Source organism: Netta rufina, assembly GCF_964035555.1.
Source record: "Netta rufina genome assembly, chromosome: 2".
NCBI classification, from domain to species: Eukaryota; Metazoa; Chordata; class Aves; order Anseriformes; family Anatidae; genus Netta; species Netta rufina.
This window is the reverse complement of record NC_140124.1, coordinates 124,403,329-124,429,661: the sequence shown is the minus strand read 5'-3', so window position 1 is coordinate 124,429,661 and position 26,333 is coordinate 124,403,329. Positions and strand designations below refer to the sequence as shown.

The window sequence follows — 26,333 nt, the reverse complement described above, 5'->3', positions numbered from 1 at the left end:
AGGTAGCTAGAGAAGAGATTTTTTGCAAGAAGTTTGCCAAGAAATCAGCAACACCAGAAGACAAGAAGAAGCACAGCTGATTCTCATATTCTGGGCTATTTCACAAACAACCCAACAGAACAAAGTATTTAGCCTCCATGCAAATAAAAAGCAATTTACAGAAGTACTCAAATGAAACTAAGTCTGCAAACAGATAGAAGGATTTTCACTTGATCTTTCCAGGTGATGTGCAACTTGTAATAAAGTGGAGAGATTGCTAAAGCTTCGGAGACTGACTAAACCCAATGGTTCTAGCAGCATAAGCTAGAAAAAAAAAAAAAAATCAGGCTGAAAATGCCAAGCAATATAAAGCGTCAGGAGCATGATAAACACATGCAAGTCCCTACAAGCACTCTATTATCAGAAGACAGCTACCACAGAGCCTAAAATGAGCTGTACTGGCCTGAGGAGAGGTAGGGTGAGATACAATGATTCAGTGCTTTTCTTCCAGCCACAGTCCCCACAGCTAAGAGGAAACAGTTTGACTCCTACCCTCCTTTATGATGGATTGTCCCCCAGCAAAGAGGATGGCTTGCCTGAGGCCAGGCAATCTGTGCCATGAAACAGCAAACAATCTGTTGAACAGAGTGAGAACAAATAGTTTATAACCCTCTTGCTCTGAAAAGAGGTGATTGAAAGAAGACATGGGAGAGGTCTATTAAATTTGATGTAGTGAATATTCATTATTCCTCAGAGGATGGGAAGTAGGGGACATGAGCAAGCCCCAGGTTTGAAAGTGATAAAAAGGCAGTGCTTTGTCCCTGCAGCATGTGTGATGCTGGTCACTGCAGGATGGCGGGGCTGCCACCACAGCTCAAAAACAGATCAGGCCAATGCTTCACCTAACAGATCATCTTCAGAAGCTGCAAAAATAGGGAAATAGCGAGAATCTCTCTCTCTCTATTTTTTTTTTTCCCTAAGTATTCCCTGCTGCTTTCTGTTGGTGCACATGATTCAAGATACTAAGATCTTTCATACAACCAAATATGACAGTCTTCATGTTGTAAAGCCTATCTTGTTTTACCTTTAGGACCTAATAAAATGATAATAATTCTCTGGGGTGATTACTAAAGAACCAGCTGCCTTTTTAAGCAAATATTTACATACTAAAGTATCGATCTCGTCACTTATATACAGGTATGGATTACCCTGAATATCTAATTAGCTATGAAGTATTACTGGTGGTTTGCACTGTTTGCAAAATCTAGTCTCAGGAATGTGGTAATACTGAGAATATAGGCAAAGGGAAGTATCGCTAAGAATGTAAGGCCAGGGAAAGTGGCATATCTAGAAAGCAGAAGTCAGTAGAGGCCAAAAATAATACAAACTAACAAATATTTAACCATGTACCCTGAACAACGAATCTCTTTTTAGCCTCAACTAGTGATCAGCTTATGCATACAGTTTATGCAGTAACAGCTACTCCTTGTAATTTTAAACTAGATAATATAACTACAAATAACATCCTCTTCTGTGTGAGTCCCTGCAGGACCAAAAATGCAATTTATGTACCACAGAGCTTTGTCACAGTGTAATGTAGCTGATTCTGATTCCTCCTCATTTTCAGAAGCCAAATAAATGCACGGTCCAGCTAAAATATTTATTTTATTTCTTTTCTGTGTGGAAGGAAGCACAAAAGCTTTGTTTAATCATGAACGCAGTCCACATGCCCACATGGCATGGAATCCAGCACTAGCCTCAGCTTTATACCTGGTGTTGGCTTCAGTTTTAGAAACAAAGAGTTTTTTTTTTTAATTTATTTTTTAATTATTGTTATTATAGTAGAATCACCAGGAAAGATTAAACATGTTAATTAAAACTGCAGTCTGATGCAGGCTGTTTTGGGAATCTTCCAAAAGTTAGTCTATAAAGAAACCTGGAGCACTCAAAAACTACAAAAAGGTGGTTTTAGTCTCAATGCCTTCAGTTAGTTTGAGCCCAGGAAGCGCATATCTTAGCGGAACTTGAAGGAAGTAATATCTTTCCAACAGATCCTGACCTGTGTCTACATATTTTCAGTGCATTGTAAGACGCTGCCCTTACAGAGTCAAATACCGACCTTTTAATCTCCCACAACTTCCCAGGAGGAAAAGAGCTTCTCTCTGTTTTAATAATGGTCAGAGCTGTCACTCTCCTCCCCAGAAGGAGCATGTTCAAAGCAGCAAGCAATCATTCACCGCTTACTACATGTTTCTTATATTTGAATTCTCTGTTACTGAAACATCTCCATAAGCAAATACCTGTCCAGAAGCAGATGCAAGAGCTAGGGCTAGCAGCATGTGATTGTCACTTACATATGCTGTGAAGCGTTGGGGTAGAGCTCTGAGAACTGTGGTGCTGAGTCCTCGGGGCCATGGGGTGCAGCATGGCTGATGACCATCATTATGGGCCTATGGGGATATATCCTCTTAGACATTCTGAAGTAATTAATGCTCTCGTTAGTGATTAGGTCTGTGAAGTAGTCCTGTAACATACGATTAACACAAAGCAAAAGTTACAATGTGCATGATTAATTAGATCATATACTATCATGTTATTATTTTTGAGGTCTCATTTAAGAGCAAATCAGGAAGTAAAAACATCCTATCAAAGAGATGTGTGACTCCAAAGAGCAGAGGGGAGACTGAGCAGTAATTACTTTCTTAAGCAGGCAATACCACATAAAATGAAACTGTATTTTGCAAATCAGATACAACAGAATGCATTCATTATGATTACCAGATTTTGTAATATAATGCTAAGTGACCTTTAAAATGACAGATTATACTGACACAGGTATGTTTCTTGAATTTCAGTGGCAAAACACATTATCTAAATAATGGCTCCCAACTGCAAGAAATCACACTCTTACGTTGGTTTTCTATTTACATAAACATTTCTTGCACGGACTTTGTTCAGAGTATACTTTCATGTATGTACAGACTGGAAGAAAGCTACAACAGGCAGCATATTGCAAAAAAACTTTATCAGAGAAATTGCAAACATGAATTCAGGGAGCATTTGAATTCCTGCAGGCTCTGTTCTTTTAATTGTACAACTTTAAGCAGTGCAGCTGCTGAGATTAAGGTTGTGACTCGCTAATAAACTGGCTTAACCCACAGCCAAGGTGGCAAATGGAAGCATACAAGGGGAAGGGAGGAAATGGGACTAAGAAAAAAAGATGAAAACTTAAATTAAACCACCTGCTACCTTGGAGCATTCACTGTTGGCCTGGAGGTCTAGAGTGAGCTTCATTGAGAAAGTGCTGAGACAATGTTTGTAATTTCAAGCACTTCCAGGCATGACTAATCATATGTTGTGGATTCAAGGCCCCAAACAGCTGCAAAAGCAGAGCCTGAGGGACACGGCCTGTGTCGCATGTCGACGCTAGGACAAGCCAGCCAGCTGTGACCTCTTTGCTCGCTTGCTCCCTGCCCCCTGCTGCTCTCCTGGGGCATGCTTGGAGCAAAGGCGGTAGCCCTGGCTGTTACAGTCCCTGCAAGGGCATGGAAGAGACAGCCAGCGACCTTTTGGGTTGCAAAATGGGTAATGATCACGAGGCATCAGGGTTCTGATAATTTCTGGTTTTGTGGCCTGCTTGAATGAAATGCCTGTATGACGGCTCTCCCAAAGCATCCACTCCCCTCCTATTTCCCTGTTTATTCTAGCTACATACACAGGATGTGTGAAGAATGTCTAAGTAACCAGCTTTCTTTCTTTCCTTTCCTTTTTTTTTTTTTTTTTTTTTTTTTTTTTTTTTTTTTTTACTCTATATAAATATGTAATCAGTATCATGTAATTTCTACGGGTGGGGAAATCAGAAACAGGCATCGTGAGCTTCCAATAAAATCTCATTACATGGGTCAGAAACCACAGCTGCAACATCTGTATCTTCTTCCGTGAGCCTACAGTCTGAGGAAATTCCAAATAGCTTTCTGCAGGCTGGAAAGTCTGCACCCTGCACTCCTAAGCCTTTCCGAGAAACTTCACGGCAGTGGGCAGGTCACCTTGGCATATTTTCCAAACTTTGTCAAGAGCACAAACAAGCCCAGAAGTTTTCCAAAGGCTGTGTTCTTGTGCTTATCTGTCCTCCTAGTCATATCCGGAGTCTAACAGCACAGACTCACAACTTCTTATTTTTTTTTTTTTCACTTTATAATGGGAAACAGCATTAACTAAGGTTTCTTATGTGGGTAATAACTGACAACACTCAGCTAACTTTAAAGTTCAGTGTTGCAAAATGCAGTTATCTTCAAGAAAGGCCTTTATTTACTGTTTGCTTCTGCCAGAGAATCAACACTTTCTAGCAGAGAGAGTAAAGGAGGGAGGAATTGACAGACTGTACTGAAGAGCCCTTGGAAACTTTCTTCCATCCCGCAGTTAAAATTCTCACACAGAAATTGATCTGAAATGCCCTGGAGAGGAAAATGACATTGCAATTTCTTGGTTGTAGTTGGTTAATTAATTAATTATATGGTTAATTAATTATCCAAAAGTTATTTTTATATGGATTAAGGATGTGGTATTTATATGTCTGGAAAATACCTTTGCATAATCAAATCCATGCTTCTCTTTGTTACCATTGCGAGAAATGGTGTAATTATAGAAGCGAGAGTTCTTCACTAATCCAACCCACTCTCTCCACCCGGGAGGGATGTAGCTGCCATTGTATTCATTGAGGTATTTCCCAAAAAAAGCTGTGAAGGTAAAAAAAAGAAAGAAAAAAAAAAAGAACACACACACACATGAGGCTTTGCAATCCAAGTCTTTTAGTCTGAGTCAAAAGCATGCATGAATGAAGACAAAATGTGTTAGAATGAGTCAGAGTCACTTTATTAGAAATGTTCCTTTTATATCTTAGAGAGTTTTGAAATTAAATTATTTCCAGAATTTTTATAAGAGTTGAAAGCCTTTGTGACTTTATTTTTCTTTCTTAATCTGCCGCTTTTGGAATCTAGTGCTGATGTGAGATTTTTTTTCTTCTCTCTTTAGAATGCAGATGTTTCTCTTGGTATCCACTTGAAAATGGAATAAAAATTCAGTCCCTAGAGGAAACATCTGAGAAACACCTCTTGTGGCTTTAAACAAGTTCTATGATGTTTTGGAGCTCGGCCTCTAACTTTTGAAAGTTTGGTCTTTGCAACCTGGCTGCATTTTCTGGTTTGATAAAAGGTCTGGGAAGTCTGGATCTGTTTCCTGCTGGGCCCCATATGGGTAGAGCAAGAGGGAATCCCTGCCCTGCTTTAATGCCAAAGCTTCTCTGAGGCAGACAGACAATGTCTTGGAGGTCAACTATGTCTACCTGGCCTGCAAAACTAAGCATATTTTTCAATTAGCTGCAGGTGACAAGTCATAACCCCCTCAGAACGAAGCTTTCAGAAACTGCCATCATGCCCAGGAGTGTCTGCAGGTGCTCTTGCCAACTCTTCTGGACAGAAGTAAAAAGAAAAACAGCCTCACAATGCTGTAAACTCTCAATTCTTGTTGGGAATGCTTGTGCCAAAGATATGCGAGTGCTGAAAGCTGGCCAACTGGCCTCGGAAGGATCGATCAACTCTGGCACCCTAACAAATGCAGCTGCATTGCTTCTAGAGCCAAGTGGGTGTGGAAGCTCTTAAGGTGTGCAAGCCCTTGGAAGGTGTCACCTGGAGAGGAGAGAATGACAGAGATCTCTTCCTTTGCAAGGACAGAGGTACTGCATGTAATAACCACCCATCAGGCTGTACCCCTCATGGTGTGCATCCCCTGCCCTCACCGCCAGCCTGTTCCCGCCAGCCAGACCTGCCCACGGACAGCTTCTGCCCAGCGTCACTCCCTCGGCTGGGTTTCGAGACGCACATCAAACACCCTTACTTGTTTCCTACTAGGAAATGAAGTCACTTTGGAAAACCTCACATTCAACCTAGACACATTCAATCTAACCAAAGAGCACATTTGTGGAAGGGCTTCAGTAATTCAGATCTGATTGATGTGGGCATGGTGAACTCCTTCCTGGGAAAACTGGTGGAAAAATCAAAATGTTCATAATTAGAACTTTTTTTGAGGCAACATAACTATGGTGCAATCAAATCTTTTAGCTGCCAAATGTCACTAACCAGAGGTTATAGTCATATATAATGTTTCTTTCCTATACCACGTGGAATGTGACATATAAACAAGTCCTGCAGACACTAGCCCAGACTTTTTAGCTATTCCTCCCACAGCCACTAAGAAAGCAACCCAGCCACTATCCTTTTTTCTTCTGGGGCCAACTAGAAGTCAAAAAATTTGAGGTGAAGAGGGTAACCGTGGGGAAGGAATACGTGCCCAGCACCAATGCCTCCCAGAATGGAAACGATAACTCTCCTTTAAGGCAGCCTGTGTCAAACTCTCAGGGAGTCAGATGTTCAGGGAATGTGTAAAGGTAAAGGCTGAAATACTGTGGGAAAAGAAGCCATAGAAAGAGCAGAAGGGAAAGGGAAATCAGAGAGACAATAATGAAGAAAAGCATGGGAGAGTGATTTGACCGTGGGAGAGAGAGCATTACTGAGCCAAGCAAAATCAAGGACAGCCTGTGGTTCAGGGGACACTTGAGGTCAGCCCTCCTGAATGCCATCCCAGATCCTCCAGCAGCATGACCCTGGGGAACCTCCACGTGCTGCGTTCATCTTTAAAGGACTCTATGCCAACCTGCCTCCCACAAAGATCAGAGGCTCTCAAACTGTAAGATGGAAGTTATAGCAATTTAACATGTAGGATGGTTTGATAGCCCCACCTATAATTACCATTGACTAATACTGAGACCTGAACACTGTTATTTGCAGTTGTGCCAACCTTCAATCAGTAGTGATGATAGTTTCCGTGCTATCTGACTCAGGCTGGATTTTGCTTTGTGGAAAATTTTAGCCAAACAGTTCAGCAATTTCCAAGAAAAAGGCTAGGGAAAAATAAATGGGTTTGCCCATTTAAAAAATCTTTGGCAAGCTGTTCTCTAAGAAGCTCTAGTGTCTCTAGGTTTTGATTTAGTGCCTTTGTAAATAACAGAGGTGGCTATGAAAATCTGTACTAAAATAGCCAAGCTTTGAAAAACTGTAGCATACAGATGATCAGGAAAGACTTACTACAGCTTCTCAGTTTAATGTCACCACAGGTTGATCCTTTATGGACCTCAGAAAGTCCTCACAGTTTCAGTTTTGACCCTAAATCAAAGAACAGTCAGCTTCTTTCTCTCTTGCTCTTCTTTTTACATTCAGGCATTACCTGAGAGAAAGCCACGAGCATAAAATGCAGAGATGAAAAATCCTGGAACACAGGGATGGGAAAAGATAAATTGAATTTAGAAAAGGAAAGGGAGGCTTGGAGCTGGTAGGGGGCAATTCATCCTGGAATTTCCTTGCTTTAGGTTACTTAATTTTGCAACTTTAATAATGTTTTGTTAGCTTCCCCTTGGTCCCCTGAACCCCAGATTTCAGGCATGTTGTGAGACTTCAGATTGACAGACTGAACCATTCACCTTTGTGTTGGCAATGATTTAGCATTTTATCATAAAAATAATCTGAGAAACGTCAAGTTTTAAGCAGCTCCTTGAGAGACAGTTTGCAGAAATAGGTGTTTCACCCTGTTGTAGAATAAAGCAGTTCCCATGTCAAACACACAGTAAAACCCTGAATACTTGTAGAAGCAGCAGTAGCTGAGATAATGGATCACATTTGCCAAATTACTTTAACCAAGGGTGGTTTGCTGGTCAAAAGCTCAGGAGGATGTGAGTAATTATATATGTGAAGGGAAAAGCGAAGCTTTTACACAAACACAAGAGTTCAATCATTTCACCATAGGGTTTTCTGAGTACCACTGAGTACAGGATAGGGCCAGTGAGTCAGAGCTGGAGCTCCGTGCCAGCAGTTAGTGTCTGGATCTTCAAGCTCTGAATGAAGACAAGTGCTGGAATAAAAGGAAAGCACAGTAGTGTCCATGGGGCCATATAATCAGCAAGTAATCACTACTGGTGTCCTGCATGCTTTTTTGTTAACCGGAGGATTGTAAACAATTAAAGTGATGTAGAGTATGTCGCAGGAGTACCCAGGAGCTGACACTGTGATGTGCAAATGCTCTTGCTGGATCCTCAAATGTTTGGCTTATAAAGTTGACCTGCATCCTTAGCTGTAGCCTGGCATTTGCTGATTTGCCTAATTCTGAGTGCTGACTGGTGATGCTCAGCTTTGGAAGCCACTTGCACTCAGCAGTTTCAAGGTTTTGGAAGCCGTTTTTGCTTGTAATTAATAAAATGGAGATTATGACTCAATGGGTAAAAGCCTCATTAAAAAGTAATGCCATTTCAAGGGACATCTTTTCATTATTGTGTTTAACAGCCCCCACAGGGATAACAGGAAAGATAAATGCCAATTTTTGCACCTTAATGACAGTTTATATCAGTATTCTGGCAGTTTTGCTAACTGTTCCCGGGACACATTGTTATTTTTTAATCACATGTAGAGTAACTCTGTATATCAAAATAATTACATTCTATGTCAGTATGTTCAATTAAGTCTATGCAAACAACAACACATGGCAGGGTGAACAGTTATACAGACATCTATGTGTCTCAGGAGTGGCTGCAGAATATGCATGTCTGGTAGCTAATACGAAAAGATTCCCTAATACAGGTTTTTGTTTTCCCTTTAGCAATTAGCTAATGAGTCCTGAACTGGACTGAGAGAGCCAGGGGGTTGCAATTGACAGCAAGTAGAATTTGACCCAGGGGATCTCTGGAGTTTAAAGCCAGGATTTTTTACAGCTTAATGTGATGCAAATTCTTGCAATTCCCACCACTTAATTTCCCAGCACTTAATACAAGATTTATGAATAATGTTTACTGCATTACACAACAGAATTAGGCCCCTTACCCCTGTCAGCATTAGTGGATTAGCACACAGGTGAACTGGGCTGTGTCTGCTGGAGACACATCTCTCCACTTCCATGGATCAAAGGACATACATTGTGTTTAACACCCTTGATATTTGCTGAAATTTGTGGGAATGTTTCTGATTTAAAACCAAACTAAAGCTTTAAGAAGGCATGCTGCTGTAAGGTTTAGTCATGCTGACCCAGACAAGAGCTTTAAGCAGACAGCCCACTTCCTTTAGCAAAGTCAGGAAACCACTCACAAGAGTTGCAAAGCACTGTTTACATGCCATTTCAGAGCTGACGCATGGTGACTCTGTGCTCTGGGGACAGAGCCCAACAAAATTGCAACTTCCAGACTGCTCCACTAAAATCCTTCTTGCTTTCTTCCCGTTATGCAAACAATAGGTTTAAAGCTGGAAAGTTTGATTTTTCCCTTCTGCTGAAAGATTACAGAGCATTAGGGTATCACATCACCAACTGCAGCAAGTCAGACCAGTATTCCAGCCCTCCCTAAGGAATGAAATAAGCGCAGACTCAAAAATGCCATGAGGAAACTGAGGCACCAAGAGGCTAACCCTCAGCTAGACCTAAGTCATGCAGGAAGCCTGTGGTATTGCAAAAAATATTATTCTGATTTCTTAGTTCCCTGTCATGTAACTTAACCACAGCAGAAAGACCCAGGTTTTCTACTCTTTCTCCAGATTCGTGGGTCTTTCCCAGTCGCTGTCAGGTTTACCATTGTAACCAGAAAGAGCATTAAAGCTTTTATAACTCAGCAGTTGCAAAAAGCATTAGCCTATAACTTGATATACCAGTCGTTAGGCTGGGTGATGGCTTTAACAAAGCTTGCATTATGAGCCAAGCTGGTAGCACATTCCAGTACTGATGTTGTCTGACACTTCTCATTATAAGACCCTACTTTCAGTTGCTTATAACCTTCTCATACTTGGACTGAAATTTTCCACACTGGATGTCTGCCTCAGGCTGAATTTTTTGAAACTTCTTAGCCCGAACAGTAGCCACCTTTGAGAACCACAGCGATGGAAAAGGAATTACATGTAACATCTGAAAAAAATTATGCAAGCTTTCATTTGATAGCACGTCCATGCTCTGCAAGGAGAGCATGAACTCTGTCAAAGACATGATAGATTTTCTGTCAAGGAGGCATCTTTTATCATCTTAGTGATAATCTGTCCAAATTTTGCTCGGGTTTGAAAAAAAAAACACTGCAGTTTGCATCTTCTGGAGATCTGGGCACCTTGGGGCATTCTTTGTCCACCTGTGAGGGGTGTCAGTAGGCGGGAGAAAGTTGATTGAAAAGCAGAGGGCAGGAGGTGAGCAGATAAGGACAAGCATTTTGGGGAAGGGCCCCAGGGGATCCAGCAAAGGAACTGAGAGAGGGAAAAAGAGAGAGAGGAAAAGCAGCGGAGGCTCAGGGGCCCAGGACGGGGAATGTTGACCAAGACACTGGACAATGAATGAAGAAAGGGGAAAGAAGGAGACTGACAAGGCAAGGAGGGAGGGTGAGGGGGATGGGGAGAAACTGATTTTCTGAGTGGGCTGGGAAAGGAGATTGCTAATGGCAAGTGGTGGGAACAGGACATGTCTGTCAAGAAATGACTAGACGCCAGGCGGGGAAGGAGGGTGGGAATGACTTGCTGACAGACAAGCTGGGGGACTCAGAGGCATGGACCCAGAAGAGGCTTTGCAGGGCCAGAAGACTGGGATGAGAAATCTGAGGAGTGGAGACTGCTTCTCCAAGTTGGATAGGATAAGGGGAGGCAGAAGTGCAAAGGAATGAACGCTTTTGGACATTGGGAGGACACAACAACGCCTGAAAAGGACTCCTGAGACTCACTGCTATCTTCCTTCCAGCAGACGTCTGAACCCCCCCACCCCATATACATGTATGTGATAAAACCCCACTCGGCTTAGTTACTGAGTAATAAAAGTCTTGCAGAAGGGATCTGAGACCTCTGTCCTAGTTGATGTGCATGCTAGCATTATACCTCTTGATAGCGGTCTATCCTCTTTTTAAATTAAGGAAATTTCATCCTTCCCCCCAAGTGATATGCTCTTATGCAGTTAAATCCTGTCATTTGGCCACATGAACAAGAGAGATGAATTAGTTGCACACACAAATGTTCTACCCAGATTTTCTGAAATGAAGCACTTGAATGTGTAACCTTGCTAAAAATTATTTAGTGTATGGTTTTCTGCACAGTATTTGGCAGCACAGAATTCTGTTTCAAGTGTGAGTGGGCAAACATGCTGTGGTTTTTGATGAGGTCCTGGACAGAAACCAAAAAAGGTTTCACTTCAAATGATAACAGAGAATGAGAAAATCCTGCTCATTATTCTATTTGGCCTTTTCTTTCATCCATATTTCACTTTTTTTTGTGAACTATTTGTATATATTCATCATGTTTCACTTTTACGTAAACATTTCCTAGCTTGACTGAAAGTGCAATTCTGTTCCGAAAAGTGAGATGTACAAGCATATTTTTAGTTATTTAAATTATTTACAAGTTAAATTATGTTTGATGCTCCTCACCCTCTTTTATGCCAGTTAAGAAAGAACCTAAAACTTGGGATTTTCTATTTTCACTTTAGAAATATTCTGAAAACCACAACTCACTCCCTGCATACTCATTCCCACCCTAATATCATATCCTGAAATCCTCTCTGTTTTGCAGTGGTGCATGAGGCAGGATACAAATTAGGTCACTGAAATGATGCAGATTAAACATAGCGTGTGCTGGCAGTGAATTGTACTGTAAGGCTGTGAACAGGAAACACACGAGCTTTGCCTCCAGAGGAAATTTATTGTCTACCCACACCTTCAGAAGGCATAATTTTTGCACAAGTTATGAAAGATTAACTTGTCCAAATGTGTCAAAATAGAATGGTGTACAGTTTAAATACTCCTTCCCCAAACTGCTTAGCCTTCAGTCTTGTCACCTCAGTATTTTATTAGCTCTTTGGTCATAACACTAGCAAAGGTACCCGTAATTGACAAAAGTCAACTGACATACATAAAAAGCTGATCAACAGCATTCACTGTTGAAAATATTAACTAGATGTCAAGCAAATGACCATTTATGTTCATCATGACACAGAAGTCTGTGGCTAATGTCAAAATATATCAGATAGCAGCATCCTGATGTCCAGCCACTTCCTGAGTTCTGAGTTTTGCAAACATGAGTGTTTAAAAAATAGCATTCATGCTGCTCAGCTTTTGGCATTGCTGTCCTTTAAAAGGTTGAGAATACTATCAGGACACTTGCATACATGAACCCTAAATCTTATTCTGATTGCTTGATCCATCTCAGCAAGGAGTGAAATATTGGGAAATATGTCTTCATAAAGACAATTAAAGAAATATGTAAGCAAATAATCGCCTAATTTGGTGATCTTTGTTCTTTCAGGTGTGATTGCGTAAGGGGAGAGCCTGGTCCTGAATTTGGCTTGTTGCTGTGAGGCTGTCAGTGGTCACTGAGCCAGAGCAGACTCCTGCTCTCTCCTGAACAGCTATGCTGCCTGTGAATGGCTAATAGGAGAGAGGATTAGAAGGTAATCATTTTATAAGGTAACACTAAGCAGAGAGAGCTCTGAACGCATATCTATGTTAAATCAGTGGGAGAATTTATACTTAAATTTCTCTTCAGATATGCAAAGGGGTGAAACTTCAGCTAGTAAAGCTGTAAAATTCTCCAGCATACAAAGTATGACACACGTTATACCCATAAAATGATGGTTACATTGATGTCTCATGGATATCGGCTGTGCTGCTGTCATGGCTCTCTCTTCTAAAATGCTAAGATAATGCTTGGTTATTGCTACATTGAAATGTGGCACAATCCTGCTTGCCTACTGGAGGATGCCAAGGTTCAGGTAGTGCGCACCTGGAATTTACCTCTGTATTTGTGTAAGTGTATGGCAGCGTGATCTGACAATACTGAAGAACACATGTCTGAGAGGCAAGGCTATGTGCTGTAGGGCTAGGGAAAAAAGAATAAAAGGTAAAGTAAAAGACTTCAACAGTACTGTGGGAAGTATTGAAAGGACAGCAAATAGCCAGCATTGGAAAGGGCTAAGCAAAACTTCCAACTCCTGCAACTAATAATCTTGTGAATAAAATTTCTGAATCTAAATAGCTGGTGGGATGTTTCTTGACCTTAAAACAACAAGATGAAAGAAAACTTCTGAAGCTGTTCTGACAATTTCCATGAAATTTGAAAGCAATTACAGAGTGACCATCTTTCTTCCCCAGTATAGCTGGAGCCTATGTAATAAAAACTAATCTCATCTCTGAAGCTCTGCAGAGTTGTTTTGTTTTCTCTTTCTATGTATTTTGTGTATCTCCCCCTGCTATTTCCTACTGTTTGTTGGCATTCTAGAAATTCTGGTTTAATATTACCAATTTTGTGGATTTTCAAAGTCGGGAAGCTGTGCAACTGACTCATTTCTGCATTAGCATACAGCTTGTGAGTAAGAGAAACCATAAATATTGCAACATCATTAATTGTTTTAGGATTTTTTTTTTTTTTAATGATAATTAGAAGCAAAAGCAATTTTGTTTTGGCAGCGTTGTTTCTGAATATTGTCTGCCCTGTTCCCACACAGCACAGTTCCTGCCTATGATTTAGCACTGACATTTCAAAAAAGGGATGTTCCCATGAAACAACATCTCCATTAGGTCACTTAAGAGTAGAACAGGAGTAAAACAGAAAAAGGAAATAAAAAAACATTCTGTTTTTTGTCAGGTTTTCCCAGTGGGCTCTAATTACGACTGCAGTTTATTACAGCACATTTCAGACCTCTTTAAATGGACTGCTGTGCTTGCTTGGAGTCCTCATGGTTTTAGCAGGACTCTCCTCATAAGCAGCCTGCCCACACGTGATCAATTGCAGTATCCAGGGTTTAGTTAAGGCTGAGGCAGGTTTAGACAGCGGATGGTTTATAGATGTTGGAAACTATCTGGAGTGAACAAAAGTAAGGACATTATATAAACATTCTGCCACCCCCTTATTTCCACTGGCTTATATAATAATTTGACCCTGTAAAAAAGTGAGAGCTAAATCCTCATCAGTTCAAACAGAGAACCTGATCTGAGGTACAGCACATCGTCTCAACTGGTATATCAAGGTTCCCACTAGTCCCTTATCAGGATGGCCACCAAACCATGAGTGGCCTCGAGTCACTCACTTTCTCTTTCTCTGCCTCAGTTTCCTTTTGAGGAGGGTACCGATTTCCTCTCAAAACACAGAGGCAGATAAATGCACAGGGCAAATACCTGTGGAGTCTGCTGGTTCTGCACAGAGTCACGATGAGCCCATGCGTCATGTAGTCATGCGTCATGCTCTCTCTCCCCAGCTACCTCTTTTCCACTCTCAATTATTTTTCACTCCTAGGTGTTCTTGAGTCATTACAATTTTACTAAACCTTCTAGCTGTGAAATGTAGATTATTAATTAGTTAGTGGACTTTTGATGACTCTTTAATGAGGCAACACTGTCCTTGAAAAATGTATTACAAGTTCTACTGTTAATTAAGCTTCTGCATCAAAAAATAATTGTGGGGTAATTGGGAGGGGGACTCATCTTACAAGGAGTAAAGGCATAAGTTCTTTAGGGTCTTATTACTATAGGGTCAAGAAATGCACTTTGGTTAGAAACAGTTTCGTACAAGTATTTTTTTTTTTTTTTTTTTTTTCTTTTTTTCCCCTGTCCTGCCCTTCATTAACGCTCAACTACCCTGATAGTTTTAGGACTTGAGTTCCCTCTGTCTGCTTTTGGAAATGGATTTTTTCCTTTTTGCTTTTAATCTTTTGTTCCTTTCCACTCAATAGGGCCAGGTTTGCATTTAGTAGACATCTCCATGTGACTTCATAATACATGGCAGAACAGACTTACCCAAAGCAGAGTGTTTACCCCCAGAAGGGCAAAGAAGGTGGGTGACACCAAAGTCTGCCACAGCAGTTCAGTCTACACAGGAGGCATTCAGTTCTTTAAGTTACATTACAAGTCAGTAAGATACTCAATTTTTTTAAGAACAGGAAAGGCAGATCCCACATGAAATAGCCATCGACCAAGCAGAAAAGGTTTCTGAGGTGTATATTTTAGGATGAATTCAGCACATTTTCTAACAGTGATAATCAGTTTGCTCTCTCCTCTCTTTTTCCCCTCAAAAGCCTTGGTGCTGACCCTTACTCAGGCTTAGTAGTGCTGTATTTTGGTGGCAACTTTACTGAAATCAGCTTAACAGAGACTAAAGAACTGTTCAGTACATGTATCAGGCCCAGAGAAGATAAGTATTTGTTTTTGCTTTTTAAACATGATGCAGAAGCTCTTCATAATTACAGATAGAGAGAGACAGAGTGGAAGAAAGAGTGAGTTTGTTTGGTGAAGAAAAGATGGCAAACAGGCAGATAAATGTAAGGCGCCGAGTGTAGCAGTATTTAGAGAACTAGGACAAGCAGACAGCATGGAGACATTTGCCTGCTATGTTTTGAAAGCAATCTGTTCTTGTGCCTAAACCACTGATACAGACAAATTTCTCTGCTGCCAATTACATTGTAAGGAACGCAGTTGGCATCATGATCCGTGCCTCCTTGGTCCTGTAAAGGAGAGTCTTTGTAGTCGGATGACGCTTCTGGACAAATTGCACCCTGTTGACCTCGCACAACTCCTGTACCTCGAGAAGGGGAAGTCAGGCTGGAGCCTAACGTGTCTACAGATTGAATCTTAGGGGATAGGTGATGCATAAATGAATCGGGTTTTACATCAAGCTGAAGCATGGATGAGGGGAATAAGAAGAGCTCTTTGTAGACAGGAAAGGGATCTCCTGACTACGGAAAACCACCAGGAATTTACAAGAAAACTATCAAATCTTATTGGTGCACAGCAGAACAATCCTTCTTAAAAGCATGTTTCTATTCATTTTCAGAAAATGCAAATGAAGTATCACCTCGTGGCAAAGTTTAAATTATAGCGTTCACCTTGTTTCACTCCCATGACAGGCACTTTGCTTCTGTGAGGTCTTTGGCACCAGTCCCTAGTCTGGCCCTGACATCTTCTCACAGAACTGTTAGCAGCGGTCCACAAGCAGACCCTAACACTGACCATAGTCATGGCTGGAACTGCCAGTTCAGACCCACAATGCCACGAAAATGCACCTCTTTCTCACGAGGTGTAACTGCCCAACAGCTTATTTCCCACCTGGGACATCCAAGCATGAAAATATGCTGCTCCATTACAAGTGAGTTACTTTGTGTGGCTGTTAGCTGTAGATCTGGACCAGCTGGCAGTAATACCCTCCCTCCCCATAACACTAAACCCCTGCTCTGTAAACCCAGTTTGGAACAATAGTCACCTCATTTCAGGCAGTGAGTCAAGACCCCCCACTCCATGTCCATCATCTTCACTTAAACAAAGAGCTACTGTTGATTTGTCTCTTACCTGTTCTGTACCCAGTGTTATTGAGATACACGGCAAAGGTGCGGGGCTCGTGAGTAGCCTGCCAGGAGGGAGAAGAGCAGTTCTCGTTGTTGGTGTAGATGTTGTGGTTGTGCACATACTTCCCAGTCAGCATGGAGGAACGTGATGGGCAGCACATCGGGGTGGTTACAAATGCATTGATAAAAGAGGCCCCTCCGTTCTCCATAATCCGCCTGGTTTTGTTCATCACTTGTAAGGAACCTGCAAAAAAAGGTACTGATTATCATTCTGCTGCAAGAAACAGAACATATTGGATGTTATTTTGCCATTAAAAGTAAAGTATTAGTGGTTAGGTTGCTTTCAGACATCAATCTGGACCACTTCATAGCTTAGGTAATTTTAGGAGAAAAGATAAAATCTGTCTTATATCACCAAACATATTTTTCAGGATTCCAGAAAGATTGAGTTCTTTTTTTCTCAGGCTTCAAAACAAAGCTAAAGTGCAGACTAATATAGAAATACAGTGTTAAAGCTTTAGAGCTGTATCAAATTTATAGGTCAACAGTACTTCAAACACTGCTGTAGGAAAACAGTATGTTACACAGACTGCATCATTAGTCAATGTGCCAGAAAGGTATGTAAAATTCTGAGATTACTAATGAATCTGTTACAATTCCTTCTTTTTTATCAGATAATCAGAGAGAGAGAGAACGGGGTAGGTGGGAAGGGAGGAAGGGAAGGAAGGAGTAGGTGTCTGGGAAGGGAGAGAAAGAATTCAGTAACAATTTTCCCAAAGGGAAGTTTCTCTGGACTCAGGATCGGCATGTCTGGCTCCAAAACTAAAGCACTGTGATCAAAATCACATTTTGGCAATGAATTTTTATGTAAAAAGTACTAGCAACATTCAGCACCTTTCTCAATAAACTCTTGCGTTCTCAACATACTCCTGCACTGATCCATTTTAAAGAACGAAGGTTGTTGTTTGTATCATTTAAGACTCCTTTGTGAAAAACAAGGTGAGACAGACAGGACGTGCAGATTTCTGACTGCAGAAAGACTGAGCAGCTCCTGATAAGGTCTGTCAGTACTTGCTGATAGCTGTCAAACTTTGCTGTTTTGGTTATCCAACAGAGCAGAGAGTGAACAGTGACTATGAACCATGGATATGTCAATATGTGTCTAGGAAATGTCTGCAATTTCTAATACTTGCTCAGTTTTTACTGTAGAAAGTGCTTCTCGAATTCTTTTTTTTTTTTTTTTTTTTTTTTTTCCCTTTGGTTTTACAATTCATTTTTTAAAATTGACAAGTCAGCTTAAATTTAAAATTAAAATAATTGATTCCAATGATAAAATAAGAGTATTTCTTGGTGGTTCTGTTTGGATCACTTGGAAAAGTTTTAAAATCATGAAATAAATGTCTGTAAGGCCACAAAACTTCCAAGGATGTTCAGCTTTAGGTGTAAGCAGTAAAATCTTACAAATAATATTATTAGAGAAAGTTAAGCATGCTCTGGTTTTGCTTTTGGGCTAAAGAGTCTGTGCTGAATGTGAAATCTTTTTCATCAGAACTGTCTGGTAAAACAAAAGGAAGAGACAGTTAATTCTTTAGCAATTCCTGGTGCAGCACTCATATGTGTCTTTAAGGATATATTTAGTACCCTGAGCAGAAGTCATCATCATTTTGGATTCTTCTTCTTTCACAGTCCATCTTTCCTAAATGCAGAGAATCTACATTTGTGCTTTCCTGAACTCAGTACAGACAAAAAATGTGCTTAGAGACACAGAAAAGTAGAAGAGTAACTGAGAGCTCCCTGAGCACTAGAGGTCTTTCTTTTGTATGAGTGGGAGTGTTTCAAGGAGTTGTTGAGTAAAAGTCAAATAAGAGATGATCCTTACTCTACATTGTCTTTATTTTGGACCCCAGGCTGGCTTTTCCTTTTTTTTTTTTTCTTTTTTTCATTTTTCTTTTTTTTCTCCCATAGCTCTCCCATTTTTTAAATGCTGCAGTTTATTACTGAGAGTTCAGCTGCAAAGTGCTTGTAGGTCCTCTCAGATGGGAAGCACACTGTCATGGTACACTAATGCACAGTAACAGCATCAGAGCCAACGTGCACTTTCATGCCTCTATGCATTATAAATGAATGGCTGTTACAGCCCTTCCTCATTCCTCTGCTTGGTCAGCCCTCTGCTCTTGCAAACCTGCTGTTTATGAGTAAGTTTTTCTTCCAGGTATGCACTTACTGACACTGATAATAGATATAGCCCCTCTGGAAATTCTGGAATGGACACTTCAAAGCAGGTGAGACTTCCTCATTTGTGAAACAAAACATAAGTAGGAGATAAAACTTGCTGATATAAGTTATAATCCTTTGCTGTCTGTAGCTCTCCTCACAGCTTGTGCTCTTTACCATCTGGCCCACAGTCTTCAGGGCACATGTACTCAGGCGCTGTCTGACAGCAGGACACCAGCGCTCTACATGACCAAGTGGGGAGCACCTAAGGGGAACCAGATAACTGAGGACAGCCACTTTGGACAAAGAAATTAGCAAGTTTTGTCAGAAAGACATTCAGCATCACCTCTCAGTTTGTTCTCCTCATGTGTTGAGAAGTACATGCAGTAACCAAGGTTTCATAAAGAGTCTTAAAGTTGCTGTAGATTTTCAGCCAGGTGTATCACAGGTGGACAGTTCTACAATGGGACAGCCCAAACTATCTTGTCTTAATTTGTCTATGCAAGGCCTCAGTAAGGTGACAGACTCTTGCGGATCTCAGAATATATCACCATTTTTTTCAGCTTGTATTTGTCAGTGCTTTGAAATGTCTAGTCAAGATGGAAAGCAAACCAGGTAAATTATGCCTGATATGATGTATCCAGATGATGTTGTGATCCCTTCACCAACTGATGAAGAAGTAATTGTCTTATTTTACTTCTTAGGGATTTTTTCATCCCCTTTTTAAACCTTTTCCCATTTGTCCAACATCTCAAAGGGCTCTGGGTTTAAAATACTGGAACTACGAGTCTTCATTATTTTTGACTCCTTTTTGACATTGCACAAATATCCCAGTAAGGATATAGAGGGGTCATGCTTGAGGGCCAGCTTGAGGGACTGATGTGTGCAAGTACCTGGGACAAAGAAGTGACAGAGAACATAGAGGGCAAGGGAAGTGATTTAAAAGTGAGCAAAAAGTTGAAAATAACAGTCCTCATGCCTGAAAGGAGAAGAGACATGGCCTTAGTGGAAGCTGCAGCTACCACCCTGAAGAGCAGTAATACACTGTCTCCAGAGGTACTGTTCCCATGCAGTTCTGGGAGCTGGTGTTTTGTCCTTAGCAAGATGTGTTTATCAAGGTGTCAGGCAGTTATTTCTCTGTCCTTGGGATCTTGGTGAAGGCTAAAAAGTGTGCAAAGGCACAATTTCACTGATTACTTCCCAGCTTCCGGCCCTAACTTTTGCTGATTTTCATCAAGAGCCGTGGGCCAGGCTGTTTCATACTGCCTAAGTTACCATCCACCAGCTGATCAGTAATATCCTTCCTCCGTGCCGTGTTCCTCTCAGCATTTATAATAAGAACTGACTGGGATTGTGGAGCAGTTTGGGGCTTTTATCTGATAAGTTGTATGAGACAGCAGCTCTGCTGAACTTCTTTGTATTCAGAATGCAGAACTCAGGGCGATGGTGCAGATCAATATGAAGAGCTGCTTTGAGCACTAACTAAATTCTAGTTCTCTGCTTCTTGCAAATTTTACTTTGGGTAACTCCCCTGTATATCATTTACACTCAGGCAGCTGAATATTTTGGTTCAATTCTTATACATACACTAGAGACAAATCTTTTCTGATCGAAATCTATAGTGTACCTTATATGCTTTTATGTTCAAGCATTCATTTAGAACAGCTTTTAGAAATGTTCGTGCTGGGAATACAATAGCAAATAATCCACATTGAGAGACTTTCAGTCTTGTGATTTTTGGATAACTCTGCCTAAGCTTTATTCTGTTTGCGACATAAAGTGTTACTTCCCACTGACCTCTGGGAAACAGGATTTTTTTTCTTTTTCACAGGAATCACGAAAGGGCAAGGGGATACTTCACACATGGAAAACAGTATGGCTTTGCTTTTCAAATAAGCAGAATGATTTATTAGTAGAAGTGCAAATAATGCAATACAGTAAGTCTTGGGGCTGAATCCTGTTTCCTGTGAAATGATCTATGGAAAGGGGAAACCTGTGTCTTCATTCAATGCGCTGGGAATGCATACATGTCCAGGCTATTGCTCAACTGCTTGCTAATAGGAGCCAGAGCCCTCTGTGAACATCCAGTGCAGCTTTCAAAGAGAGGAGCTCCACAAAATGAACAAAGTGGCTTGCCACATCCTTCCTGCTCTCTCACCACTAGCAAACCCTCTCTCAAGATTGAAGACAGCTAGTCGGTAACATTGTTCAGAGACGTGTGTCTGCTGACCTACCTTCCCCAGCGCCTTGGAGAAAGCAGGCTCTTTCTGACCACAAAAAGGAAGATGTGACTTGACCCTTTTAACGAATTCAGAACAACTCTATCGAGAAGAAATGCATTCCTATTGTAATAGCTGTATTTTAGGCCAAAAATAGAGTCAGGAACAGACATTCGTTATGCAGCATGGCTAAACAGAACAGACGTTTGAAAGAGTGAGAAATGAAATAGATAAGATGTACTCAGATCTCGGGGCCTGCTCTGGGACAAAACTGCTGCATGAAAGGATTAACCCTCAGTCACGAAATACAGTGTATTAATTATATTCTCACAACTCTGAAAGACTGCATAAACTATTATTGCATAATGACAAATACAAAAATGCTAATAACTCAAGAATGTCAGGGTTGCTTTTATTTCTTTCTGCCTATAACTTTTTGGCTGAAAGTATTTGATATTAGCATAAATGAACTATTTCATTACAAGTTTTCTGAATGAAACATTTTGATTTTTTTCGGTGTCATATGGCATTTTATTTAAAAAAAAATCACCTTACTTTTATTAAAAACATGTCTTTCATTAAAAAACACTAAGAATGCAAGATTTCATTTCAAATTTATTTGCCATTTTTCCACCTTTTTGATCTTACCTCCTGCCCCCAAAACTAAAATATGTGCTTGGGGGTAACCTAAAATGATCTTCTTTCTCTCATTTTTTCACTTCAGGCAGTGAAACAAAAATCAGTTATATGCGTAACCATCATTAATATCTTTCTAACTTACTTAATGGAAAACATTCAAAGGCCTCCTGTAACATCATCCAAGTGTTTTAACTTTTTCCGCCCTGAGAAATATATGTGAAAATCACTTCTGTCTGGTGTATCCAGATTGTGCTCACATATTCAGTATACTTGTGAAAGCAAAGCTATCTTACTGTTACATATATAACATAGTTTTAAGACAGATGAATTTTAAACACTGTAATAACTCATATAGAAATTAGCTCTATATTGTGAAATAAGACTGTTTTCTTGTGTGCATAAACAAGTCAGAAGGCATTCACACATGTGACAAGTATGTGAAGAACTTAAATACTCACCTATGCAGCACTGAGGGAAAGGCTAATCTCATAAGGCTTGCATTTTAAATGCTATGTAAAGTAACAAACTGAAAAAGAAGTTTTGATGCAAGTTTTTTACCTGTGTGTCCTTGCATGCATTATTAAATCTTTTTATGGTGGTGATTAAAGACTTTTATGATTAATTTTGATATGCATGCATTTCCTAAAGTCTGCAATTAAATTTGATAAATGCTATTAAATAATATTTTTTTAACTTATTTTCCAAACTTGTTCCACATTCTGATACTGTTTCTGGACCACTGCCCTCTCTGAGTTTAAAGTACTTCTTGCCTTGCAGAAATTACTGAACGACACATGAGGAAATGAAGTAGCAAATAACATTTTTTTCTCACCTAGCTCCACATCTTGGTCATCTGTGAGTACAAGGATGATATTTGGTCTGATATTTTTTCTCTCCTGCTGCACACGTCCTCTGAACCTTGGGGACTTGACAGTGGAACAGTGACTTGTCAGCAGTTCAGTACTGAGCACTGCCAAGAGGAGTGCAAACAAGGAGGACTTCATAGTAGTTCCAGTATTTCAATGAAAAGAGCGATCCAGAAGTGCCTGAACTCTAGTTTTCAAGATCTGTAGGGAGGAAAAGAAATTCTGTTTAAGCAATAAATAAACTTTCAGTCACACAGGAAAAGGATGATACTTAGGGAAGTCAGACCTGACACATACCATTTGACATGACACAAGCCATATTGTTGAATAATAACTTTATTCTATCATTTTCTAAGAATAAACTTGCTCCTTCTGCAACTACGCTTTTTCAAATAATTTTTGCTTGAAGTCATGCATTTTGTATAGGCTTGACTCCTGGTATACTCCTCACATTGCTCCTTCTCCTACACCCCACGCTTCTTTTTATGCAGCATGTTCCTTACAGTCAGTACCTGGGCGCAGTAAAAAATTGCTGGGATGCAGACGTGTTCAGAACATCTGTAGGAGGAGCCCCATAAGAAGGAGAAAGCTGAAGGCTTGTCAGTCAAAGACCTCAGTGCTGTGACTGTGCTTCAAAGTCTCCAGAACTGTTCATTACAGCTTGTTTCTCTGTCCTGAAAAAGAGTAGAAAAAAATTTGCATTCCCCCCAGCTCATCTACCTAATTTAATGCTATACCTATGCAGCAGTTAGGTGGCACTTTGGCTGCTAGAGATAAAGGACATATATATCATGTCATCAAATGCAGGTACTTTTCCAATATTTATAAGCAGCCTGAGATTCTGCAAATAAGAGTTAATTCCAGTGTATGGCACCTGGCAAACGATAAAGCTATTTTAGCTTAACTCACCTGCATGAGCAAGTAAACCCCTACAAAGCAGAGAGGAGAGCATGGCTGTCATTTGCAATCTGCATTGGATCACTACATGAAAAGTCATCTTCCCACTGACAAGAAAGCTCATATTAAGTGACAGCCCAGATGATCTTACCCAGCATTGTGAAAGAGCGTAACTGTCCCTCAATCAATCAATGATGGACCCGAGTGCCTCATCCATAATGCACAGTACCCCTGGCACAGCCTTGTCCTCAATACTCAGTTTCCAGACTCAGCTCAGTGCGTTATCAGAACCCCCTCTCTGTGCCTGTCAGTCAAACAGCCTTGCTTTTGTAAGACCTGATGCAAGCACAGAGGCTTGCCTTCGCTGCAGCAGATTTAAACCTGTGACTGAAAATGACTGATTGGCCTGGGGAGGAATGGGCAGCCACTTACACTTGAACATTTTTTGCATTACTGAGTGAAGCACTGTAAAACCGTCCTGTTACACAAGGGAAGGTAGGGAATACCTGGGGGCAAAAAGGAAAGGGGTGGAAAAGAAACCACAGAGTCATGCCTGCTCCCTCCAGAGTACTGACCGGCCACATACATTATTTTGGGACTATGGATAAAACGTGGTGACTTCGGTCCCTAAAGAAATAAAACAAAGCACAAAACCACCCAAGCCCAAGAACATTCAAGAAGTCTGCTTATGGGAAAAGCTGCATAGGAATTGTTTTGGACATTATATAATTAGGCTGGAGCATGATTCATAAGATTTGTGCTCCCATACCTGAGATTTCAAATTTAGATATGTGACATTAACTACAAACATACAAATAAGCACAAAAATGGTGTAATGAAAGCACAACACACACACACACAAAGTCCCTGTCACTCACCTAAAAATATGTTACATGGAAGGTGCTCTAAATATCAGGGGAAGAAGCCATAGGAGAGGGAGGGGAAGGGACTTGTGCTGGACTGCTAGAAAAAGGATCGTGTTCTTGTTTTCATATGCACCTTTTATTTTAAGCTTCACAAGCTAAACAGTTTCATGCTCCTCACTCTGGCAGGCTGTAATTACACCAGAGGAGTGTGAATGTCTTTAAAAGGAAAATCCAAGTGTCTGCTGCAGAGAAATCCTGTCTTTCATTGTCCCTGCCCCACCAAACATTGCAGTCTCTGACTAGCATTACAGCACTGCAAAGCCAATACAGGGGCTGGGCGTTTAAAGTTAAATGCCATTTAGGTGATTACACAACACTCAGATAAGCAGACTGGAAGTCTGTAATTAGTCCAGACTGACTTTTAAAAATAATTCAATTTCCATGTATTTGTTTTAAGCCACATAGAAGCTGACAAAAACACCAAAGAATAGCATTACTGAAGAAGTAAGCATTCTTCTGACAGACACCAGACACCACATGCTCTTGGTGCAAAGGAGAAATACAATTTCTCTAAATGTCTGATCTTTAAATAGCAAAACTTTGACTCACCTCACAAAGAACGAAAGGATACGTGAAGTGAGACTCAATGTTTAGTTTCTTACATCAGTTCTACTGTACAGCAAACTTTTTCAGACAATGTTGACCCAGAAAGTGCAGTCATCCTGACTGCACTGAGCAAACATTGGCACTAACATGTTTGAATAATCCCCCACAGTATGAAACTGAAAGTTCCTGACAATTACACCTCAGTGCTAATAAAATTTATACTAATCCAGACTAGCATTAGTAAGTGTTCTTCATTCTAACCTCTTTGGGCTGTGCTAGTTTTTAAAAAAGTCCTTTTTGCTTTAGATTATTTCAGCAAGTTATAGCCACCTTAGACAATTCTTTTCTGGGTAAAATAAATGAAGGGTTTCTTTTCCAGCTATCTATTTTTTCCCCTTGATGGATAAAGTAAAATATCAAGAAATGTATAAAACTAATTAACAAAGTCTCATTGAATGGTTCCTGCACAAGAACACAGTAATGCCACTTTTCATTACACATAACAATTTCATATTTTCATACGACAAATCTTTATTCTGAAGTGATCTTTGAGAACTTGTCCTCTTACAGCCTGTTTCCCAGTTCTTGAAGGAAATGAAATAAAGAAAACTGTCAAAATGCAGCCTTGATAATGGAAGACAAGGCTGTTTGTGTTGGATACTGTCTGGCATTCTACAAGTGCCCCTACAGACACTGTAATTTGTCTTGGGAAATAGGCAAAAGTAGGAGAAATTCTAAAAGGGACCTTTTCAGATCCATATGAGGATGTAAACTTAAAAATTTCTGTGCAGTGTTCAGAAATCAAGACTGTAATATGAAATGATTTTTTTTTCTCTAAGAGCATTTACAAGAAGAAAATATATATGTGTTATTTGATAAATTTAAAATATATTTTGCCTCGAGAATATACCTATGACAACTGAAACACTGTCAGTAAATAAACAAAACTGGAGTATTATGAAATCCAGGAGACTATTTTACCTCATTTGGATGTACTTTTTATTTTACAGTCATTCTTATTTTTTTTAATGGAATTACAAATTCATAGTTTGTACTCACCTTTCATGGGATAAAATCTGAAAACTTGATTCTTCAGTTGGCTCTATGCTGCTAGTATTATAACAGGCAGTTCAAGGACTCGTTGGCATGGAGAATTAATTACCCGTGAAACTTGAATTACATTGGCAGGGCACTGCAAAGAAGGGCTACAGTGCCACTTTTTGTCATGTGGAATAAAAACTAGAAGGACTTGATTTCTAGGTCTCTTAACAGAATGTCTTTTGGTGACCAGAAGGAAAAGTGAAAGATAAAATAATATCTTTTGAAACTACCTGTTTTACATTCATTTTTGCCAAGAAATGATTAAGATTATTAACATAATGTAAGCATTGCTGCATTGGCAGAAATGGATTAATTTGGAACACAACAAAAGACAGCTACTTTTCAGAAAAGAATGTTTTCCTTTTGCATATCCACATTGTTTTGACATCTGCATTTTTTACTGTGCTCACCCAAAGCACCTTTTTTGTGTCTGGCCAATAAAAATTTGTCCAATATAATACATTTTTTTTTATGAAAAAAGGCCACTGAATGTCCATAACTGTATTTCTCAGTTACAAGCTTTAAAGATGTGTGGACTTCTTCTTATTTAATATATTTCATTCTTGCTT

At 40.1% G+C, this 26,333-nt stretch overlaps 1 protein-coding gene across 1 annotated transcript in view; it reads right to left on the bottom strand.

Moving 5' to 3' along the window:
• The window catches only part of LOC311206101 (extracellular sulfatase Sulf-1), a gene marked incomplete at both ends in the record, with an annotated part of 34,010 nt that extends 11,578 nt beyond the window's left edge, over positions 1-22,432 (bottom strand). Inside the window, 4 exons of the mRNA XM_084281300.1 lie at positions 2,334-2,503; positions 4,564-4,715; positions 16,361-16,600; positions 22,261-22,432. Of these exons, the coding sequence (XP_084137426.1) occupies positions 2,334-2,503; positions 4,564-4,715; positions 16,361-16,600; positions 22,261-22,432 (734 nt within the window). The remainder of the gene's footprint in view (positions 1-2,333; positions 2,504-4,563; positions 4,716-16,360; positions 16,601-22,260) is intronic.
• Positions 22,433-26,333: the final 3,901 nt, after the last annotated feature.